At 49.2% G+C, this 19201-nt stretch overlaps 6 protein-coding genes across 6 annotated transcripts; 3 read left to right on the top strand and 3 right to left on the bottom strand.

Moving 5' to 3' along the window:
* Window positions 1–4627: 4627 nt before the first annotated feature.
* VFPPC_16064 (hypothetical protein) lies at window positions 4628–4810 on the bottom strand (the record flags this gene model as incomplete). The annotated part of the gene is made up of 1 exon (XM_018293817.1): window positions 4628–4810. The coding sequence occupies one exon, from the start codon at window positions 4808–4810 to the stop codon at window positions 4628–4630; it is 183 nt and encodes a 60-aa protein (XP_018143849.1).
* A 3959-nt stretch (window positions 4811–8769) lies between these two features.
* VFPPC_08278 (hypothetical protein) lies at window positions 8770–11390 on the bottom strand (the record flags this gene model as incomplete). The annotated part of the gene is made up of 6 exons (XM_018287012.1): window positions 8770–8961; window positions 9014–9791; window positions 9888–10341; window positions 10429–10501; window positions 10573–11263; window positions 11329–11390. 6 exons carry the CDS (start codon window positions 11388–11390, stop codon window positions 8770–8772), a joined length of 2250 nt encoding a protein of 749 aa, XP_018143848.1.
* A 1840-nt stretch (window positions 11391–13230) lies between these two features.
* On the top strand, window positions 13231–13839 carry VFPPC_08277 (SCP-like extracellular protein; the record flags this gene model as incomplete). The annotated part of the gene is made up of 1 exon (XM_018287011.1): window positions 13231–13839. One exon carries the CDS (start codon window positions 13231–13233, stop codon window positions 13837–13839), a length of 609 nt encoding a protein of 202 aa, XP_018143847.1.
* A 326-nt stretch (window positions 13840–14165) lies between these two features.
* On the top strand, window positions 14166–14959 carry VFPPC_08276 (catabolic 3-dehydroquinase protein; the record flags this gene model as incomplete). The annotated part of the gene is made up of 2 exons (XM_018287010.1): window positions 14166–14343; window positions 14421–14959. The coding sequence occupies 2 exons, from the start codon at window positions 14166–14168 to the stop codon at window positions 14957–14959; spliced, it is 717 nt and encodes a 238-aa protein (XP_018143846.1).
* Window positions 14960–15021: 62 nt separating this feature from the next.
* VFPPC_08275 (cytochrome P450 pisatin demethylase) lies at window positions 15022–16608 on the bottom strand (the record flags this gene model as incomplete). The annotated part of the gene is made up of 2 exons (XM_018287009.1): window positions 15022–15210; window positions 15265–16608. The coding sequence occupies 2 exons, from the start codon at window positions 16606–16608 to the stop codon at window positions 15022–15024; spliced, it is 1533 nt and encodes a 510-aa protein (XP_018143845.1).
* A 1696-nt stretch (window positions 16609–18304) lies between these two features.
* VFPPC_17832 (hypothetical protein) lies at window positions 18305–19084 on the top strand (the record flags this gene model as incomplete). Its single annotated transcript, XM_022429510.1, has 1 exon — window positions 18305–19084. The coding sequence occupies one exon, from the start codon at window positions 18305–18307 to the stop codon at window positions 19082–19084; it is 780 nt and encodes a 259-aa protein (XP_022285436.1).
* Between the last annotated feature and the right edge of the window lie 117 nt (window positions 19085–19201).

Raw genomic sequence — 19201 nt, 5'->3', positions numbered from 1 at the left:
GTGCCTAGTCCCATGTCCCAGCATCTGACCACATGATGCCATTTGATGCTTGATCTGCCTGCCTGCCTCCATGCCCCTTCATTGCGAACAAGTTTTAAAAACGGAACCTGCGGATTTGTGACCGGCATTATGCTCCCTGAGCGTCGCACGTTTTGGTCTGATCTGCTGCAAGCCATTCCTGGCTTCCAGGCAGGCGCAGGGACCACACACACCTTTTTCTGCAGTCTGGTCTGTCTTGTCTGTCTGGTCCATGCAAAATAACAAACATTGATGATGAACCAGGACCTGGGTCTGGGTCGTCTGTCATCCACCTCGGTTTGCAACCTGGGCATCGATTGGTCGGAGAAGCAAGCCTGGGAGAATGGACTTGGGTGCTGTCTGGTTGGCAGTGGTTGCGGCAAGGCTCCAAGGAAACCCCATTGATTATCAAGTACTCCGTATTATCACCAGGACCATGTTGGCTCATTCTGAATTGAATATGCCCCAGCTTGCGGTTGCCAACCTGGCGATGGTCTGTTCGAGTTGTTTGCCTTGTCCCACCATGTACGGAATGCGCTCCCCCGAACGCCGAGTATTGCACCAGAACAGTATCTATCCCCAGCTGCTCTAAGTGGATGGTAGTAATTGTCAAGCAAGACCTCAACCGGTTCCGGGTGACGAAAGATTTATCTGCCTGCAATACAGGGCGATTGGCAGTCTTCAGACCTAAATGGAGGAGACTTTGCCCACCGACAGCTTCAGGCATATTCAATGCCAATGCCATGCGATCACCGCCTCAAGATTCGTCAAGTTCTTCCCATCTCACATGGCGAGTCCATGTCCAATACACCCTGGACCTACAAATTCAGCGACGAGAGCTCTGTGTCTAAATTTTGAAACATGAATTGTACATACTGTGACATTCTTGCAATGCCAACATGGGTGGTGGCCCTCTCACTTCCAAATAAAGGTCTGGTAGGTGCCCAGAGCCAGGCAGTCCGCGTTGGCACCACCTGTTTGTGGAGTGTGCTTGTTGGAAAAGATGCTCTTCCCAAGCTCATTCACCAACGCCAATTTTATCTTCAGAGCACCTAGCAACTTTAATGCCTTTCCACCTGTATGTACAATACGTACTTGGGTAGACAATCAGAGTTCCAGGCATTGGGTAGCGAAACACAGTTTCAACAGAGCTCTTGCTTGAAATAGTAACATCGGAGCCCACCGAACACAGTGCGCGTATTTCTCGCCACCGATGGTTCATCTTTGCTGGTCAATCCCCTGGCGTACTTACAAAGCCTTGCATGTCGTATTAAATTCCCCATTCGCAATACAGTTTACCTGTTCGTACTGACGTTATGTGTTGCAAAAGGCAGGGGGAAGAGATATTATTGTCGCCAATAAAACTGCACAAGTACATCGTTGCAATAGCTGATGTTCATGGATGTACCAGCAAACGTCTTGCTGATCGCATGGCTCTGGCCAATTGAAACCGGTCCGGTGTATTCTCCGCTGGTCGGAATGTTGGAAATCGACAGCAAGGATGTATTGGTAGTGCCAAAGGAACTGAATGTGGCCATTCCGCCGAACCGGATGTGACGAAGTAATAAGAAGTGACGATGCTGTAGTACTGAACTCTACAACGGCGATGCTTTCAAATTGGCAGTGCTCTCAGCACGGATGTCGTAGCCGCCTTGAATGACCAAATCTCCACCACCACTGATCATATCCAACCTGGATTTACCTTTGGCTTTGGCGGTGCTGCTTTTTGGTTGGTTGGGACTTCCTTAATACCGCGCCAAAACTGGTCAGAGTGGTAATGTCCCATTGCATTATTCCGGTTTGTAGTACTCACTTATCTAGATATGTGCGGAAAATGGCCCATGTCGTTTGATATTGTTGGTAATACGAGACGGCTCCTGTGCGCGTTTTGTCCTGGCCACTCTTTGAGCCTGCGACGTCCAGATGACTGATGCAACACATGTTGGTTAGTTAGCCCTATTCGCGTGCAAGCCAACACGGAGTTCATGTTTGGTCCGTCACAGCGTTCAGACTTGGCGAGCCTGCAGGCTGCCTCATTGACTGCTTCGTGTGAGCCATCATCCAGTACTCCGTACACCCAACCACAAATCTTGTCCGGGCCGTGTCCGAGGGCATTGGTTCATGCTTCCCCAAACATTGCGCATGTTGCAATATATGAGTTCCACTAGGATGCCAGTGCACCCGGCAGAACCACGGGTCCAAAGTGGTTGCGTGCTGTGGTGACGGATTTAGCAGTCGATCGATTGTCGAGCTGTGACTCTACAGGGCAGGGATCTGATGCAGAGCCGCCCGCTGATTGCTCAAGCCCGCGGCCGGTCCTCACTTGTTTGGCGTTAGCGTATGTAGCTGGTGAGGGCCTTGTCACAGTGCGCGACATCTTCATGTCCTCGTCTTCTTCAGGCGGCGTCTATTGCTGGGATCAAATGTCAACTGGTCAACTGGTCATTCATGGCGTGGCATGTTGCTCGAGAGCGCCCTGCCATGCCCTGCAGCACTGCAGTATACCGTGGCTCCATCATCACCAACCACCTCGGACCAGTGTGCGCCAGGCCACATCACTCACATCAACAGCCAGTCGTACGGCTGCCGAACGTGACTATACCATGATCAGTCTGGGCGAGTACAGATTGGCATATGGGAGGGTTGATTATCTGAGGCAAGACAACCAAAGTGTGAGTCTCGGCGATACCCATTCTCGGTCTGGAGCAAGAAGCCTGTTTGTTCTTGAGGTCTAGTGGCCGCAAGCCAGTGGACTGTAACCCCTGCTGTTTTGTACGTGTGTATGTATGTAGGTATCATCTGCATGACTTGTGCCGATTTTGGCCCATTACGGATAGCGCTGATGCGCCAATTTCGAGAGCTTCTGGGAGAAAGAATGTGCGACTTTCCTTGCTGGCGCTAGCCGGCCATGCATTTTCCTCTTTGTTCGGCCGAAGCCACAATTTGTATCGATATCGGACAAGACTGGACGGAATATTGCCTATTGCCAGTTCGAACCAACATCTGCAAGTTGTGAAAAGAGCCAACCGAGCCGGGCCAGGGCCTCGAGTCCTGTGACCCCATGTGTCATGCCATTTAGGCAATGTGCTCGAAGTTCAAAGGACAACCAGCCTGTGGTTTGCTGATGAATGTCATGATGAGCTGAATGCTAATTCCACTATTTTCATGAAGCAAGTCTATGTTGTGGAAACCTAGAGACCTGTGCTTCATATCTCTGTCAGCTGTTCGTCCATGGGCAATTGATCAGCGACCAGAATACGTCGCCCTTTGCATAACAATACCCCTCAAGATCTGAAAGCTGTACATTACCTTGGAAAATGGCATCAAGATCTCATGGCGGGAAGAATTGAACTGCCAAAGCCTAGAGGGCCTCTTTGCTGTGACAAATATCGCTGGGAATGCCAGCAACGTGTGCACTGATAGCCGCCATATTGATGCTCACTATCAGTCTAGTGTACCTACTTGCATGATTGATCCAAGATGGCATGGGGGATAGGAAATCAAGAGATTGTCTTTCCATGTCGCCAACACTGTATCAACAGGAGCGTAGACAAACAATATGCTCAGCCACGCATGGTGGAGGAAACTTGGCCATGAGTTGTTCAAGAGGAAGGAGCGATTGCTGTTAGCAAATTTACACTGTGCTATGGCTTGCGCCGTGTGGAGCATTGGTTGGGTCCAGGCAAGGGCAGCTAAGCCAAGTAGTCTGACTCCAGATGCTTTCTGCCTCCAGCCCAATGCGATTCGTCAACATCTCCCAACATTGAACATCAGACATCAAGCCAAGGCTCCGTACTGTCGAAGCAGCCTCACTAAATGCTATCTCAATATCCACCAATCCACCTTGGTTTCGAGGCAAGCGTCGTGCAATATCACCCAATCGTTGGTCCCAGTTCCTCAACACGCACCTCAGGTGGATCAAAATGTATCTTCGCGAGCTTCTACGCAGATGCTAGCGGCGGCTGGGCTCGACGCTTGTCACGGCGGAGAGCGGGTACAAGCTTCAAGAACGGACAAAGTGACGGGGACTGACGATGGGACCAGCACTGGAGATTGTTGTTGCGAGAACGGTCCGTTTGGCCCGTTCCGACGTCGTTCACCGCCAGTGCCTGATGGCGGGTCAAGTCGACAATCAAAGCACAAAGAGACCGGGGAGCATCAAGAGACAACCTGCAAAGAGCCCAAATCGCGGCCAAAAGATGCAGCAGGTTGTTTGTTGAAAGAGAGACCGCACCACAAAATGGCGCCATGAAAGTCAGCGGCAATCTCCAAAGCCATTCTGGCCAATGTAGGATGAGACAAGGCACAGGATGATGAATGCTGACGACCCAATGGCCAGGAGTGTTGTTTGTCTCCGCCAGCTCATGCACCTTCATCATCATTTTTTTTTTGGTCACTTTACTGTTCTGTGGGTTGAGCTGCCTTTACATTATGACACTGGGTCCGTTTTGAACAGTCTGGTTTGTGGCCTTGAATAATCCCAAGCTGCAACGCTTCATGCATACATCAGAACTCAAGCCATGGCGTACCATAGACCTGCCCCGTCCGAGCTTTTACACAACCAAGGACCACGAACACATCATCTCGCCACCACGGCCATTATGACGTTTCAAACTCCAGAGCTGATGCTTAACATGGAGTGTAACATTTCACCCTCGCGGGTTTTCAGATTTTGACTTGAGACCATCCAGTTGCTTTGGTTCCAAGTCCGAGTCCTGGAGGTGATGTCAATCATGACTCCCACTCGGCCACTTCCAGTGTTCAGATCCGGCCAAAATCTATTTTGAAACATTCTTGTCGGCAGTTTGAATCAGAGTACTCTGTGCCGTTGCAAGCGCGAGGTGCTGGAATAAGAGACGTGTGATACACATGGAACACTAGTCGACCAGACACCACCTGCCAACGGGTAGCAAAATACTCTATACATGGAGGGTGATGCACTGACAAGGATTCTGTTTTATGAATGTTGTCGAATTGCCCTATGGGAAAACAGGGCTCTTGCTTGAAATCGCATGGGTCACAGTACGGGACACTTCAAACAGCTCTTTTGCTTCAACGAGACGGCAGCCTATATTTCGGTTCAACATGTTGATATCCGATCCTCTGGGACTCTGGATGATTCTCCATGAAGTGTTCAAGAATGGTAGAACCGGCATCTCTCTCATCCGGCTTGCCTGTTCTCCTTCCTCCGTGGCAACACGACGCTTATTGCCGTGGGTAGGCAACTACTGTCAGACACTAACGCGCCGATCTTTGCGGAACCTCATTACATGATACTTGCATCGCCTTCATCCAGCGTGTCCAACGACCTGGAACCGTCCAATCCCACCACAAATTTGTGCTCAACATTATTATGGAGCGTCTCAAAATATGCACAAAGGGCCCTCTCTCACGAATTCTGCTACCAGTGGGTCCGCTGTGCATGTCTATCGACCCACACATCTATCTGGCTACAAATGGTTCGTTCGAGACTCATGGCCGACATCTTTATCCGAAGGCTCTTTTCCTGGGCCCATTGTAGAACGAACATGGGCTCTCATGACAGGCCTGGTTGACTGTCACCTGGTATGGGGATGCAAGCAGGAGAGTTATTGAGAACGGATTGGGACAGGCTTCATATTAGCTACAATCACAGCTCCCAGGCTTTGGTTATTACCGAGTGAATCAATGTTGCTATTGGGAAGCTCGGTATTCTTCATATGCCCTGAGGATTCTCAAGAGGCTGGAGAGTATGGAGGACAACTCACACTGACCAACTGCCTTTACCCCTGAGCGTGCCCAAACATGTGCCTATGAGTGCATATGTACTAATTAACAGTAAAGAGCATCAGTATACAGAGTTCTTCACCAAATAGTAGTGATGCACAGTGGCCGGCATCTCAAGACAGCACAACGTGATCGGGCAAACCAGAAGGGACACTATGAGCTGGTCTGCAGCGCGAGCAAAGTCCACCAACATCGAGACTTTTATCCAACGAATTTGACACTCAGGTCTTTCCAGAAAATGATCACTACTTGAATTGGCCGAAAAGTCTCGATCAGATTTGTGGCAACGGCCTTCACATCCGCAAACCATTTTCGGAATTATCGAGGTGGCTGGTATCCTGCATGCATTTGGAGACAAGATAATGATTGCCACTGCCTATGATTCGTCCGCTAAAATGTGGGCTGCATTTCTCAAGCGTCAGTGCAAACAAGATTGGACGGGTCTGCAGCTCTAGATGCACACCGGAGGGGATACGGTCACCAGAATTGTGTGGCCGCCCATGCCGACTTCTTGGAGACATAGTCGCTCTGCCGGTCTGTTAGAGCGTGTCCCTTTTCGTTTTGGGCTACTGCACCACACAAGGTTCCGATCAAGTCAGTTCTAGATGAAAGCTAGCAGCGAAGGACGCCGGCCGTTCCGTGCAAGCAACTCGACAGGAGCCGGGATACGAGGGTATGAAATTGGCATTGGAACAATCGAGCGGATGTCATCGTCTGCCAGAAGTATGACCGGAGATCAGGATACGGAGTAGACCTCTCCAAGTTGTTGCGGCAACATTACTAGGTAATCCGAACCGGTCCTCATTTGCTTTTGCCGAGGAGCTCTTGTCTGGTCTATCTTGTAATCAGCCTCCCATCTGACACTCCACCGAACCCCCACGAAGACATACCTGGTGGTTTATTCGGAGGACAAAATGAGCACCAACAAGGGTCCCATTGGGCTGACATTCGCGCTAGTAATGGGTGGTTTGCCTGCAGAGGCTTCCTGGGGAACAGACGACGCATCCAAGACATGAATTGCAAGTATCTGTACCTGGAAGGCGGCCGAGAGCAGCCATGTCTCCGGACCCTGGGCTTGCAGCCATCGGAGGCGACCACACCAACATTGGCTGCCCCTGTCTTCCCCAGATTTTTAGTGCCTTGTCCTACGGGGAAAAGAAATTAGGGGTGGACAATGCTCACTGTATCATTGTCCTCAGTACCGACTTACCCCAGAAAACCCCAGCCGCCCATGGCTGGGATTGTCGCTTGGATTCTGGAGAACTGTCAGTTTTTGATGACCAAAAGCTACAGTACGTTGTTGGTCAAAATTGGCAAGGGTTTCTCTGCGCCCGAGTTAGCAGTTATGTTGTACTCCGTCAGTCTTAAAGGCTTCCTCAAGTCCAGCCGCCAATGATTCCGCTTACCTTTTTGAGTGTTTCTCCACGGGTTTCGTCAGAGACCTTACACTGGAACATGGCTATGACTGCGGCTAACCGGGGCATAAGCATGAAAGAGGTGTTGGTGTTGATGACGACCAGGGCTGCCTGGCGATTATAGAGTATGGTCTGTCAAAAAGAACACTGAAAAAGAGACAGATAGCCGGGCTAAGCCATGGCTGACGTCGTGTTCCTAATCGCATTTATGGCCTTGGAAGGAATCAAAGAGTTTTTGCCTGCTTCAGAGCAGTGGGCCAGAGTAAGGCATAGGCTTACAAGTTAAACGCCACCATCAATGGCTCTCACCAAGGAGGCTTATATGGTTGGCCAACTGGGTTATCATCCCCCCAAGAACAGTTTGAAGTCAGTCCTTTGGTATGGAGACACAGGCGAAAAAGGGGTCCAGAGCCGCAAAACGAGCTGGAGAGGCTGACGACGCACGGGAAGATGACACTGCACATGGATAGAATCCCGCCCTGAGCGCAGGAGCTTCAAAGGACATCTCAATCAGATGTCACCTACGAGGCAGAAAACATCTTTGTCACAGGTATCTTGTTCAGACTTCAAGGTTAGTACTATTGGGTCCGACCAAGAACGAGATGAGGCCGAGTGTCTCTTGTCGGCAAGGGGCCTCGGCGCATACTTTCGCCATGAACTACTGCTAAAGATACATCACTCGAGACGCATAAACAAGGACATTAGCCTAGACCCACACACACACAAAAAGGCATGTTGGTTTCGTTCCGTGGACCAATTGAGCAAGCCACGGTCTCTCGGCCTGTGTCTCTTAACCCTGAAAAGAGACATCTGTAGAGCCGACCTGCAGCTAATGCCTTATTATCACTGTTATGAACCAGTGTGATATGATACGCCCTAAAGAGTAAAGATCTGGATTCAGCTAGTTGCATCAACATGACAATATGAGCTCGTGGCAAGCTCTTCCTTGGGAGCACCGCCGATCTGGGCCGTCTTGGGAAGTGGCAATTGTAATGGCAAGTTCCAAGTAAGGGCAAAAGTTGCGAGACGAAGCTGACCAGTGGTAGTATACTTGGAATAAGACCACATATTCCCTCTCAGTTTGCGATGGTGACTTTCCTTATGGGAAGTTACTTTCTGACTGTGATTTTCTTACGAAAGGATTAGTGTGTTTTGTGCGGCTCTCCGTTCTGGTGATGCAGAGATTAAGAAATCCAGTTTTGGACAGTTGGCGCAATGCTGCTTTGGCTCCAGTGTTGTGGAAGTACTTGTAAGTTCTAAGACCAAAGTAAACAATGACCGAAAATACAGTTTTTTTTCTTTCATCATTTCTGAATTAGTTTCATTTACAGGTCTAGAAATTTGTCAACTATTGATCAACATAATTAGGTAACTATCATATAAACGCCTGTTGTCTTCAACGTGATGCCAGGGTCCAATGACGCAAAAGAATGAAAATCGCCACACATAGAGCCCACAGCTTGTTTCTAGTCATAAAAATAAGTTGAAACTGTCTGTCTACATTCATGGAGCCATGACTTCAAAAGGTTTTCGATGAGACGGCGGTGTTAGCTGCGTCTCCGCAGTACGCTTAGGAGCCGACAACTGAAGCGGCGCAATCTCCGTATCCATCGAATACTTCGATAGGACGGGTTGTAGTTCCGAGGTCGTGACCGGCACTCATCTGGCTGGACGGTCTCCTGTCACTTTCCGCGGAGAGTCGGCTTCGCACCCTTGAATCGGTGTTGGCAACTCTAATGGTCTTTCTTGGGTCTTTTCTGATCTACCTCACCGTTAGGTAGTGCGTGTGCTTTCCTCTTGAATTCTTTCATCACTGGCGAGGGTAACTGGCCATTAGAGGCTTTCGTTGTTGTTTCGGTTGTTGAAAGGGGCTTTGAGTGCTGGGACATGGGTGCGGCAGCATTCTCTCGTATGGTATGCTGAGAAGGAGGATATCGAGCTTCTTTGCCATCTTCACTCGCTGGAGTCTCGATGCTCTCGCACAACGCATCCTGCCAATATATTCCGGGTAAGTCTGCCTGATTTCGGCGCCACCGCTTTCTTTTTGTTACGCCTTTCTTGCTCCGCGGCTCCTCCGATACTCCGATCCTGTTCTGGAGGTCTGAGTTGTTTTTGATAGGCCCATCAAGATTCCTGTCGATGAATAATACACATGAACCAGGGTCGTAGAAGATCGGCCATCGCTGCTCTTCCGTAAAGCTGGGCTGGTGTGTCGGCCATGATTGTTGTTTCAATACAAGGTAATCTTGGCAGTCTACATGAAGAGGATTATACTCATACTTGAGCTCCCAGGTGTGTACTCCCTGGTACTCTCTTCCCAGCAGCTCCATTTCATAGCTTCCTTTGATCGCAAGCGTTTCTCGGTTGTCCAGTGGCGCCAATGGGTAACATGTGATGACTATATCTGCGCCATGATGGTCCATGAGTTTCTTGGTTACTTTGTGGCTCCCAGAGCTGTCAAGCAAGACCTGAGCACGGCTTGCACCCTGGCTTTTGCGAATTTCGGCCCCAAACGCCGCCTGGCTTAGGAAATCTTTTACTGACAACTCGTTGGTTAACGCGAGGGCAGCACCAGCGCTAACCATTGACGACCTGGACGTTAAAGAACCAAAACACATAATGTTAGAATAGGCCCTCTGAGTTGTGTGTTAAGGCTGCAACTGAGGCAAGGGAGGGTTGCGAGCATACCATCCATTTGCGGGAGCGTCGTCCTCAGCCCATGGCAAGTATTTCAGTCGGAAATGCTCGATATATCCCATGACTATATCTCTGATGTTCTGGTTCAAAAATGTACCTCCGGTGAGCACAACTGCCGTAGTTCCCGTCAACTTTGACAAGGTGCTCATTCGAGTTTTCAAAGCAAATAGGGACCCCCTAAAGCTTCCATTATACATTACCGCGGCGGTCTTATCGTCTATGAGGCCGTTGATACTCTGTTCTTCGTAACTGTCACTTCGACGGCCTGAGACAAAAAATGGAGTCTTGCTCAAGTCGCGCCGAATGCGGTCCCGGTACGATTGCATAAAAGTGTCCACAAGGTGGTCTTGTTGTTCCTTGCTCTGTGCCAAGGCGTTCACCTCGACATGTTTCATGATGTGCTTCTTCACAAATGACGTGTGTAGCTCAGAGCCGCCGTGGTTACCTGTTGTAAGTTGGCGTATACCGTTAGCCTTGTCTTCGCGAACGCCTACCATCCTGACCGATAGTACTGTCCATGCACGTGTCTTACATGTAGTGTCGCCCAGAAAAAACGCAAACCGGCTGCCCTCCTCTCCTCGCACGATATTAACGGTGGTGACGTTCTATTTTGTTCGCTAGTACGTCGTTTGCTTTCCTATCTCCCTCGTCACATGGGGTAAAGGATGGAACGTACGAGCGTGTGTCCGCCAAAGTCGGCTAGGATAACTCGATTTACTTGACTGGACTGCTTGATCACGGTGTTTAATCGCAGCAAGAAATGACAGATGGCCTCGGACTCAAATACCGTCGTGATATCATGTTCATGAATTCCCATGACACTTGACAAGAGGTCAACGTATTTATCCTGCATCCATTTATCCCAGTTAGGCGGTATGGTGGCAGCAATTTTCGATATCCTGACACCGTGCTTCTTTGCTGTCGTTTCGCTCTGATGGCGGACCATTTCCAGATGAGCAATGAAGATGTTTTCCAAGTGGTTCGCGATTCTTGTCTGCGCTGCTGGAGGCTGCTGGATGTATGTTTGCCAGAATTCGTCGACCTGCGGTATTGTCTTTAGTATTTTCTTGAGGTCTTTCGTCTGGTTCTTCTCACGAAGCGTTTGCGCTCTTTGGAAATACATGAACATTTTGAGCGGCAATTGGCCGCGACGTGTGTCGGTTGCAAAGCCCAGACAGTCCTCAGGTTTCTTGTTGGTATCAAAGGGGAACGCCGTTGCCGGCATATCGCAATCTCTGAATTGGTCTGGAGCTTTTCGAATACCGGGCCGAACTATGATGATCGGTGATCGGTCATCTTGCCCTTTCCATTCATCCTTCATTAGACTGGCTCTCGTTGCGGTGGTGCCAATGTCTATGCCTAGGACTCTATTGAACGGTAAGATGTCTCATTGATAGCGCTGATTCTTAAGCGATAAAAAGCCTTGACTTACCCGTGCGCAGGCTCTCGACGGTTAAACGGTATCTTCAACGTCTCGGAGCGGCGAGAACGCATGTTTGCAGTTGATGGCACACAACAACTGCTTAACTGAGCGAGTGATTAGGATTTATCGCAGGTTCAAGTTTTCCTTGCTCATTGAAACATGGTTGGCTCTATTTATACTTTTTTCTTCCATGCTGCATTTGGCCCCTTTTGCTCTGAAGGACATGGCAATCTGATGTGAGTGGGTGTACACAGCTGGATTAGCCGTGTCTCAAATGCTCTTTTCTGTTGGTCGTAGCCCAAGATACATGCCTACGGAACAGCGTTGTTAATCGAGCTTTATCCTTGAACCTGCTTCCCTTTAGCGGTATAAAAACTGCTTACACAGAGACGACTGCAGAGGGTTGTTGCTCCGAAGGAAACCTGATATTTTCACATGATTCGGAGAATGGAGACATTCTCTGTCAACACTATTCTGGCCACTATTTCCTTTATCACCAAACAATTCTAATTCGTGCCATGCTACTTAAAATGAGCGCGCACTAACAACTTTGTTAAATTGCAGGTACCATGTCCAGCAACCAACAGTCACCTGCATGAGCCGCGCGTATGGTTGCACAACGAACCACCAGGGGTGTTTTTCTTTACCGCGAATACAGTTCTTTAAAGTGCGACAAGTTACCAGAAGTTTCGAAATATGCAATTATCGCTGGGTTGTTGCCCAAATGAGAACCGTGCGCTCACGGATGAAATGGTAAGGCAGATTGCGGGAAAGTGGAAAAAATTGGCACTATTGCAGTGGTAATTAATCACGGCTTTATTTTATTATATTTGGGTTTTCGAATTTGGTAAAATAGCTGCTGATGGAGTAAGTTGGCAACTCCAGGGATGGTAACTAATGCATTCATTGTTTGACTGTTAGTGGAAATTGCAATATCATTGCAATTTATTTCATCCATGTCACGAATGTAACGAGTTCAGTTACATGACTGGAATCTTTCGAAGCAGACACCTCCTCTGTATAAATACCAGAAAGCCCCAAGCAAAGGTTAGGGTCACGCCGACGTCTCAAATGCTCTTACAGCCTTGTGTGTTACAACGCCAAAATGGCTATTCGCGAGGCACATCAGTGAGGACGATTAGTCGATAAGTTACTCATCGTGTACCTGCAGCCTGAATATTCTTATGTATATCTCGGTCACTTTCGCCGTTGATGGTCTCGGTTGGTGTATTCACAACTTGCTCCTCCAACCCTCTACATTGGTCATTGACTCATTTGTCTATATATGGATTCCTCGGTCGCAGAGCTATTCACGCAGCCACTTCCTTTGTATGTTACTCTCCCAAAATAAATTAACAAGTACCCAGAGAATTAAATTCTCAAGAGTTTGATCTCGTGTTTCCATCACAAGATGATTCATTACTATTGAGCCTGTTACGGTGACACCCAAACTCTAACCAGTTTCACTACGCGCCAGCCATGTGGTCGCGTTTCATGACATGTATTTACATTTCAACATTCAATTCTTGCCAGTACATTCATTTACCATCATTTCAATTGCGGCACATTGGCCGCCTCCATACCGTTCGTAAAGCGGACAGCCGTCCTCCAAAGAATCATCCTTGGCTGTTGATGGCTGATCTGCGCCACGTTGAGCGACGAGGAACTACGTCACTTCTTCAACCCGGTTTTGACGATGGAATGGCACACTCAAGGAATGGCATATTTCCTTGGAATCGGTCACATTAATTTATCCGCCGAATATTCCAAAGACGTGACTGTTTCCATAGTTGTAATTTATTCCACCCAGATGTAATATTAACTCGATCATTTACAACACAAGTTGTAATCGCCCATCTAAACCTCAACCAACACATCACAACTCCACGCATCATATCACATCCCATCGCCATGAAACCAACACACCTCATACTCACCCTCACCCTCTCTCTCCTCCCACAAACCCTCTCCGCAGCCGTAACCGTCACCGCCGCCCCCTCCATACCCTCCAACGAGCCCCAATGGAAGACCACCTCAAAATTCACATCCGCCATCCTCAACAGCACCAACTTCTACCGCGACCAACACAACGCCAGCGCCGTCTCGTGGAACAAGACCCTCGCCTCCTTCGCCGGCGCCTACCTCCAAAAGAGCGACTGCCAGTTCGAGCACTCGGGCGGCCCCTACGGCGAGAACCTAGCAGAGGGGTATCCGAACGCGACGGCCAGCGTAGAGGCCTGGGGCAACGAGAGGGACAAGTACGACTTTTCGGATCCGCAGTTTGGCCACGACACGGGCCATTTTACGCAGTTGGTGTGGAAGAATACGACGGCGGTGGGCTGCGACAGGAGGCTGTGCGGTGAGAAGGGCTGGTATCTTGTGTGTGAGTATTGGCCGAGGGGGAATGTGGTTGGGCAGTTTGGGGAGGAGGTTGGGAAGGAGGTTTCGGGGGTGGGTGAGTTGAGGCCGAGGATTGTGTTTGTGATGATTGCAGTGCTTGCTTTGTTGGAGTTGTTTTGATGGGTTGGAGGTATTGGCGTTTTGTGGTGGTTGATGCGACTGACGTTGGCTCTCATGAAAATTATAATGATGAATGCATCATGACTGTATTTTATGTATCAAATATGAATTTATTCTATATTCCATCTATCCGATTGTTTGCTCGAACTGGTATTGTAAGGCGCAAGTATAATTCGTATACATAACTCTCAGCTTCACAGCAGCCGCTTACTAGCCGAAACAAATAGCCTACTTAATTCTCACCATACTATTAAACTCACCACATATCCAATACCAACTAAACACAACTACACATACTTACTCTCACAATTTACTACCCGTTCATCATGACCACCCCCCTTGACAGCCACTCCAAGCAATACTCACACCTCGGCGGCACCACACCCGAAGTCATCGACCGCCTCATCATAAGCGAGCTATGCAAAGGCTGGCCCATGTACAGAGATAACTCGGAATGGGCCAACTTCCGATCCATGTTTACTGACGACGCGCACATATGGACAAGTACGTACATCTTCCTTCCGTACCCTTCACCCTAGCACACCGGGATATCTAGAAACCTGTGCTGACCAAATCCTCAGCCTGGTCAACAAATTGCCAAATTGACGAATTCATCAAAATATCCAAACAGGGTAAAGCCAACGGCGCGTTCATCATGCACCGCGAAAACAGCACCCTCGTCGAACTCAACCAGCAGTCGCAACGTGCAGTGGGCAAAATGAAGGCCACTATCACGCAGCGCTTTCAGGCCACACAAGACGGGACTTCATCGCCGCTGATATATGACGTCGACTGTGATTGCCGATATATATTCTTCTGTAAGAAGGATGCGGCTCATGAGGGGGATTGGAAGGTGCAGTTCGTCAAGATCATCTACGAAAAGGACAAGGTGTGCTCTGTCGATGGGACATCAGTGCCGCATTTCTCGTCGGAAGAGCTGAGCAAGTATCCTGACGGGTATCGTTATCTTGGTGCAGCACAGGCTCGGTTGGGTCATCGTATTCATACGCAGCTTGCGACGCTGCGAGAACCGTATTGGAGTAAGATGTATGAGTGTATGGAGAACTGGCTGGATGGACATGACGATCCTGGTTTGTTTTGGGAGCACCAACAAGAGTAGCGGGAGATGAATCAATAGTTGGTCAATTTGAGGCTATTTGCGATTTTGTTTGACGTGCTTCATCAAGACTTGCGATTCGCGACCTTGACAAAGAAATTCGCTGGCTTGACAAACCAATAATTCTCAACTTTCCAGTCGCGCTCTTCTCCAACCAACTCAAAGTCAAAGTTTCTCACCAGAAGAGGAATCAATTTGGACATTTCCAAGAATGAAATATGTTTCCCCAGGCATGTGCGGGATCCGAGTCCAAACTGCAAAAAAATTAGTACGCTTTAGAGGGCTGTGGAAACACTGTTGGTACTAACCGGCAAGTAATATGCATTCATGGCCTTTATCTCCGCCTCATTATCATCTCTTTCGATCCATCGTTCCGGCCGAAACTCTTTCGCGTCGGCGCCAAAAATATCCTCATTGTAGTGTGCGACCCAAGTATTCAGACCAATAACGGAGCCCGGTGGGAAGAAACGGCCATCGAGTTCCAGCCCTGCATCCGTAACTACCCGCCAGAGCGGTAGGCCAGTTGCGGAGTGCAGTCTAAGGGCTTCTTTGATGACCGCTTGCAGGTATGGCATCTCCTGGCTCTGCTTGAAAGTGAGGTGTGTTCCGTTAAAAAGCTCATCGGTGACGCATTGCTCAACTTCGTCTCTCAGTCTTTGCATTGCCTTTGGACTCCGAATCAGATAGTACAATACTGCAGAAAGGCTGATTGCAGTGGTGTCTGCGCCAGCTATAATGTTGGAGAGGCCCATCATGAAGATGTGATAGGGAGTGACTTTTTGCGGGTTGTCTTCATTTTGAACCATGAGCTTCTCAAGAAAATCCTGCGGAGCGTTCTCATCCAACGAGACAGATTTCTCTGCATATTGTCCTCGTTCCGCCTTTCTCTGCTGAATTCTTTCGCCAACAAACTTCATGAGATATGTTCGTCCAACAGCTCCGCCAATGTTTACCTTGTTCATAATATCATAGATGTATTTGTGCAGTGCTGGGAAGATGCCTATCAGGGTACTGTATATCATGGATCCGTGCAAAGCTTTGATGATGCCATCGACATCTTCGCCACGGTCGAGAAAGCCGAATCTCTGGGAGTACGTAATATTCCCGATGACATCAAATGCATAGCACTGAAACCAATGCGTCATGTCGATGATGGAGCTGTGCTTGGCAAACTCGGACAGTCGCTGCTGTAGGATATCGGTACATTCGTTGACATAGTTTTCGTAGCTCACTAAACTTGACATGCTGTAAAGGCCCTGAAACCTCCTTCTAGTTTCTGCATGTCTTTTGATGTCTCGGTCCGGGAACAAAGTCCAGCGGTCTGGCGAAGGGTGTTTCCAGCCCTCGTACCACTCTGATTTTGGCATCTTAGATGCGATACCGTAGATTGTGTTTACCGCGTCTGGTGCATCAATGCTGTACATGTTTGGAGCCACCCGGACAACACGACCATACCGACGATGCAGGTCAATGTTGTCATGCTCAAAGTTTCCGTCATAGACACGCCTGAAGTACCACAGCCGAGTGAACCTAGCCCAGAATGGCCCAGGGATAGATCGCAGAGGGGAAAAGATTGCAGCGATTATGGCCGAGGTCAGATACGTGAAGGCAATGGCGACCAAAGCGCCTCCCAGCACCAGGAACAAATGCATTGTGTCTTGTTTCAAGAGAGCTTTCCCGTCATAGAGATTGACCTGGAATACTTGTGGATTTTCTAGCTGTTCATGACCCGATATCGCCAAGGCGACGGTTCTTGGCGTCAACGTCAGGACAGTTAATATAGTTTGAAGCACGGCAATCTTCGGCCAAGACCTTGGAGGATGGCATTACCCCAGATTCCGCAGTGGATATAGCTGATTTGCCGGAACTCATAGCCGCAACGTCAAAGTGAACACCTCGAGGCCGATCTAAGCCCTAAGCCATCAAACCCCGCCATATGTCACTCGCCCGGGCCAACCGGATGGCCGATGGCCGATGTTCAAAGGCGATGATGAAGCTGACATTATGGCGCAAGCATTGTATGGTTTCTCGAGCCGACGTGCACTCGGGCGTTCCCAGGCGGACGAGGAATTTGTTCATCGTCTTGCAGATGCATCGCTCATTGGGCAGACTCCGAACAGGCAAATCTGATGAAAGAATACCAGATGTCGTCAATGGACAGGGGTCGGTCGGTTTCTTTTAGGCTGTCACAAAGGAGATGGCTGCCACGAGGCTACTTGGTTTCGACCATCTCCTTGGTCTCCTAGCACAGGGCCAAGATGCATGCCTGTTCAGCGTCAAAATGAAGTCCGGTGCGGCTGAAGGACGGATCATCGAAACATTTGAAGAGACCAAAAGGTTCCAAGTTGTGGGCAAAAGCGATGAAAGGACGGCATGGCAGCTGTTCATCGGTTCCAAGTTCCCACCAATGGCGTGTCGTGTTCACGGAGTCACAGACCCTGCCTCAGACTTCAAACACACGTCGTTTCGTTTCGTCCTCTTCACCTCCAAACCCGTTGGTTATTGTTCCACCATGTTGATTCGGGCTAAGGTCGAGATGGAAACACATCAATCCTGTTCTCGCCATGTCCTGTTCGTTTCCTTGTGTTCAGCTGCTGGTCCGCTCCGTAAGGAATGCGCACCGGCGCCAAAGACTCTGCGAAGGAAGGGACAAACTTGACTTGTAAAACTGCCGCCCATCTTCTTCTTCGCGACCACTTGCGACAATCTTCTTTTGCGTCTTTCTTCCATAGACTTCTCTCAACATTTGGAAACACCACAGTTAGGCATCGTTTGACTCGTGATTCACAGCAACTGGCGCTCAAGAGGCAACTCGGCCACCAACCGCACTGCCCATCCAACCAGAAAGTCTTCACAGGTTGGTCTTCGCTCTACAAGGCAGCATACCAAAGCGTCTTCAAGAGTCCGATTCACCCAACCCACTACCTTGCCCTCAGGCCTCATATTCCAAATTCTTCCCGTTGTGTTTCGGGCACGGCTTCGGGCACCGAACGTGGCACGAGAAACGCCAAACAGGTTATTCCTCCGTGGAACTGGTTGCACCCAGAAACGGAACTGTTTTACCACCTGACACGTTTTGCGAGCCCGTGGAAGTATAGATCGCGCTGTTTTAAGATTGGCACCGAAGGTCCCGAGCAGATCCCATCGTCATACTGATCAAATCTGCGACGAACTGTGTTTCGGGAGCGAGAATCCCCCAGGACCCAGCGTTCCCTTCTCAAGTAGCCGCCTACGGAATTTTTCAGATCATTCAAACTCCATCACGAAGTTTTGGCAGACCACAGCTGAATTTGGCCGGTTCGATCATACAACAGAGGCCAGAACGGCGTCACGCCTGGGCAGTTTGCAATGGCAAGGAAACCGCTGCGACTGGCGAATACGCTGTTTCTAGTATTTCTCTTGGCAATGGAAGCCTCGGGGAGGTTTTTATCCTTGGCGAATTTTCAATCAATAAGCTCGGAGTCACTGCCATTGGGATGTGTTATCGCATACAACGCACCTATCCAAGGTTGCTCCAGGAAAGACTTCGAAAATGGAAATACCTGCTCCGCAGCGTGCCAAAACGGCATCACGAGGGTCGAGAGTAACATTCAGTCTTCGTGTGTTTTGGTCAGCATTGGCTCAAGCTCCTTGCTAGATCAGGCACAAAATGGCAACCTCCTGATTGCCCTCTGCGGGAACAGACAGGCACCGCCGCTGCCGACTACCTCAATTAGCTTTCCGCCACCAAGAACCTTTTCTAGAATACCTTTTGATACGCCGCCACCAACTTCAACAACTACGACATCTATCTCGACCACCATTGCACCCAGTACACCGTCTCCAACCAGCACAACAACAAGAAACGACGACGGCGACGGCGACGGGCCATTAACATCCTCTACAATTACAACACCGATAGCTACGACGCCAAAGACGCAGAAGACCAACACAGAAGCACAGGTGCCTACAACAAGTACAGAAACGACTTCATCAACTGCACCCCCTGCGCCTAGACGAACGCAACCGCCCGGAGGAGGTGGGAGCCCGTTTGACTTTGTGCCAGAATCAGTGTCGCAAAAGTCTATTGATGTTCCTGCAAGGATTTTTGCACTTTTGGTATTTACGATTGCAGTAAATATGGCTTGATGAAACGCAATGATGAAAATGATGTATTATGCGGGAGTGTCTGCTGGGGGTGAGTAATATCATAATATCTCTGGCACTGGATACACGGCGGCGGCGTTTATTAGATGGGCCGCTTTA

Source organism: Pochonia chlamydosporia, chromosome 4, assembly GCF_001653235.2.
Source record: "Pochonia chlamydosporia 170 chromosome 4, whole genome shotgun sequence".
NCBI classification, from domain to species: domain Eukaryota; kingdom Fungi; phylum Ascomycota; class Sordariomycetes; order Hypocreales; family Clavicipitaceae; genus Pochonia; species Pochonia chlamydosporia.
This window is presented reverse-complemented; position numbering and strand designations above follow the sequence as displayed.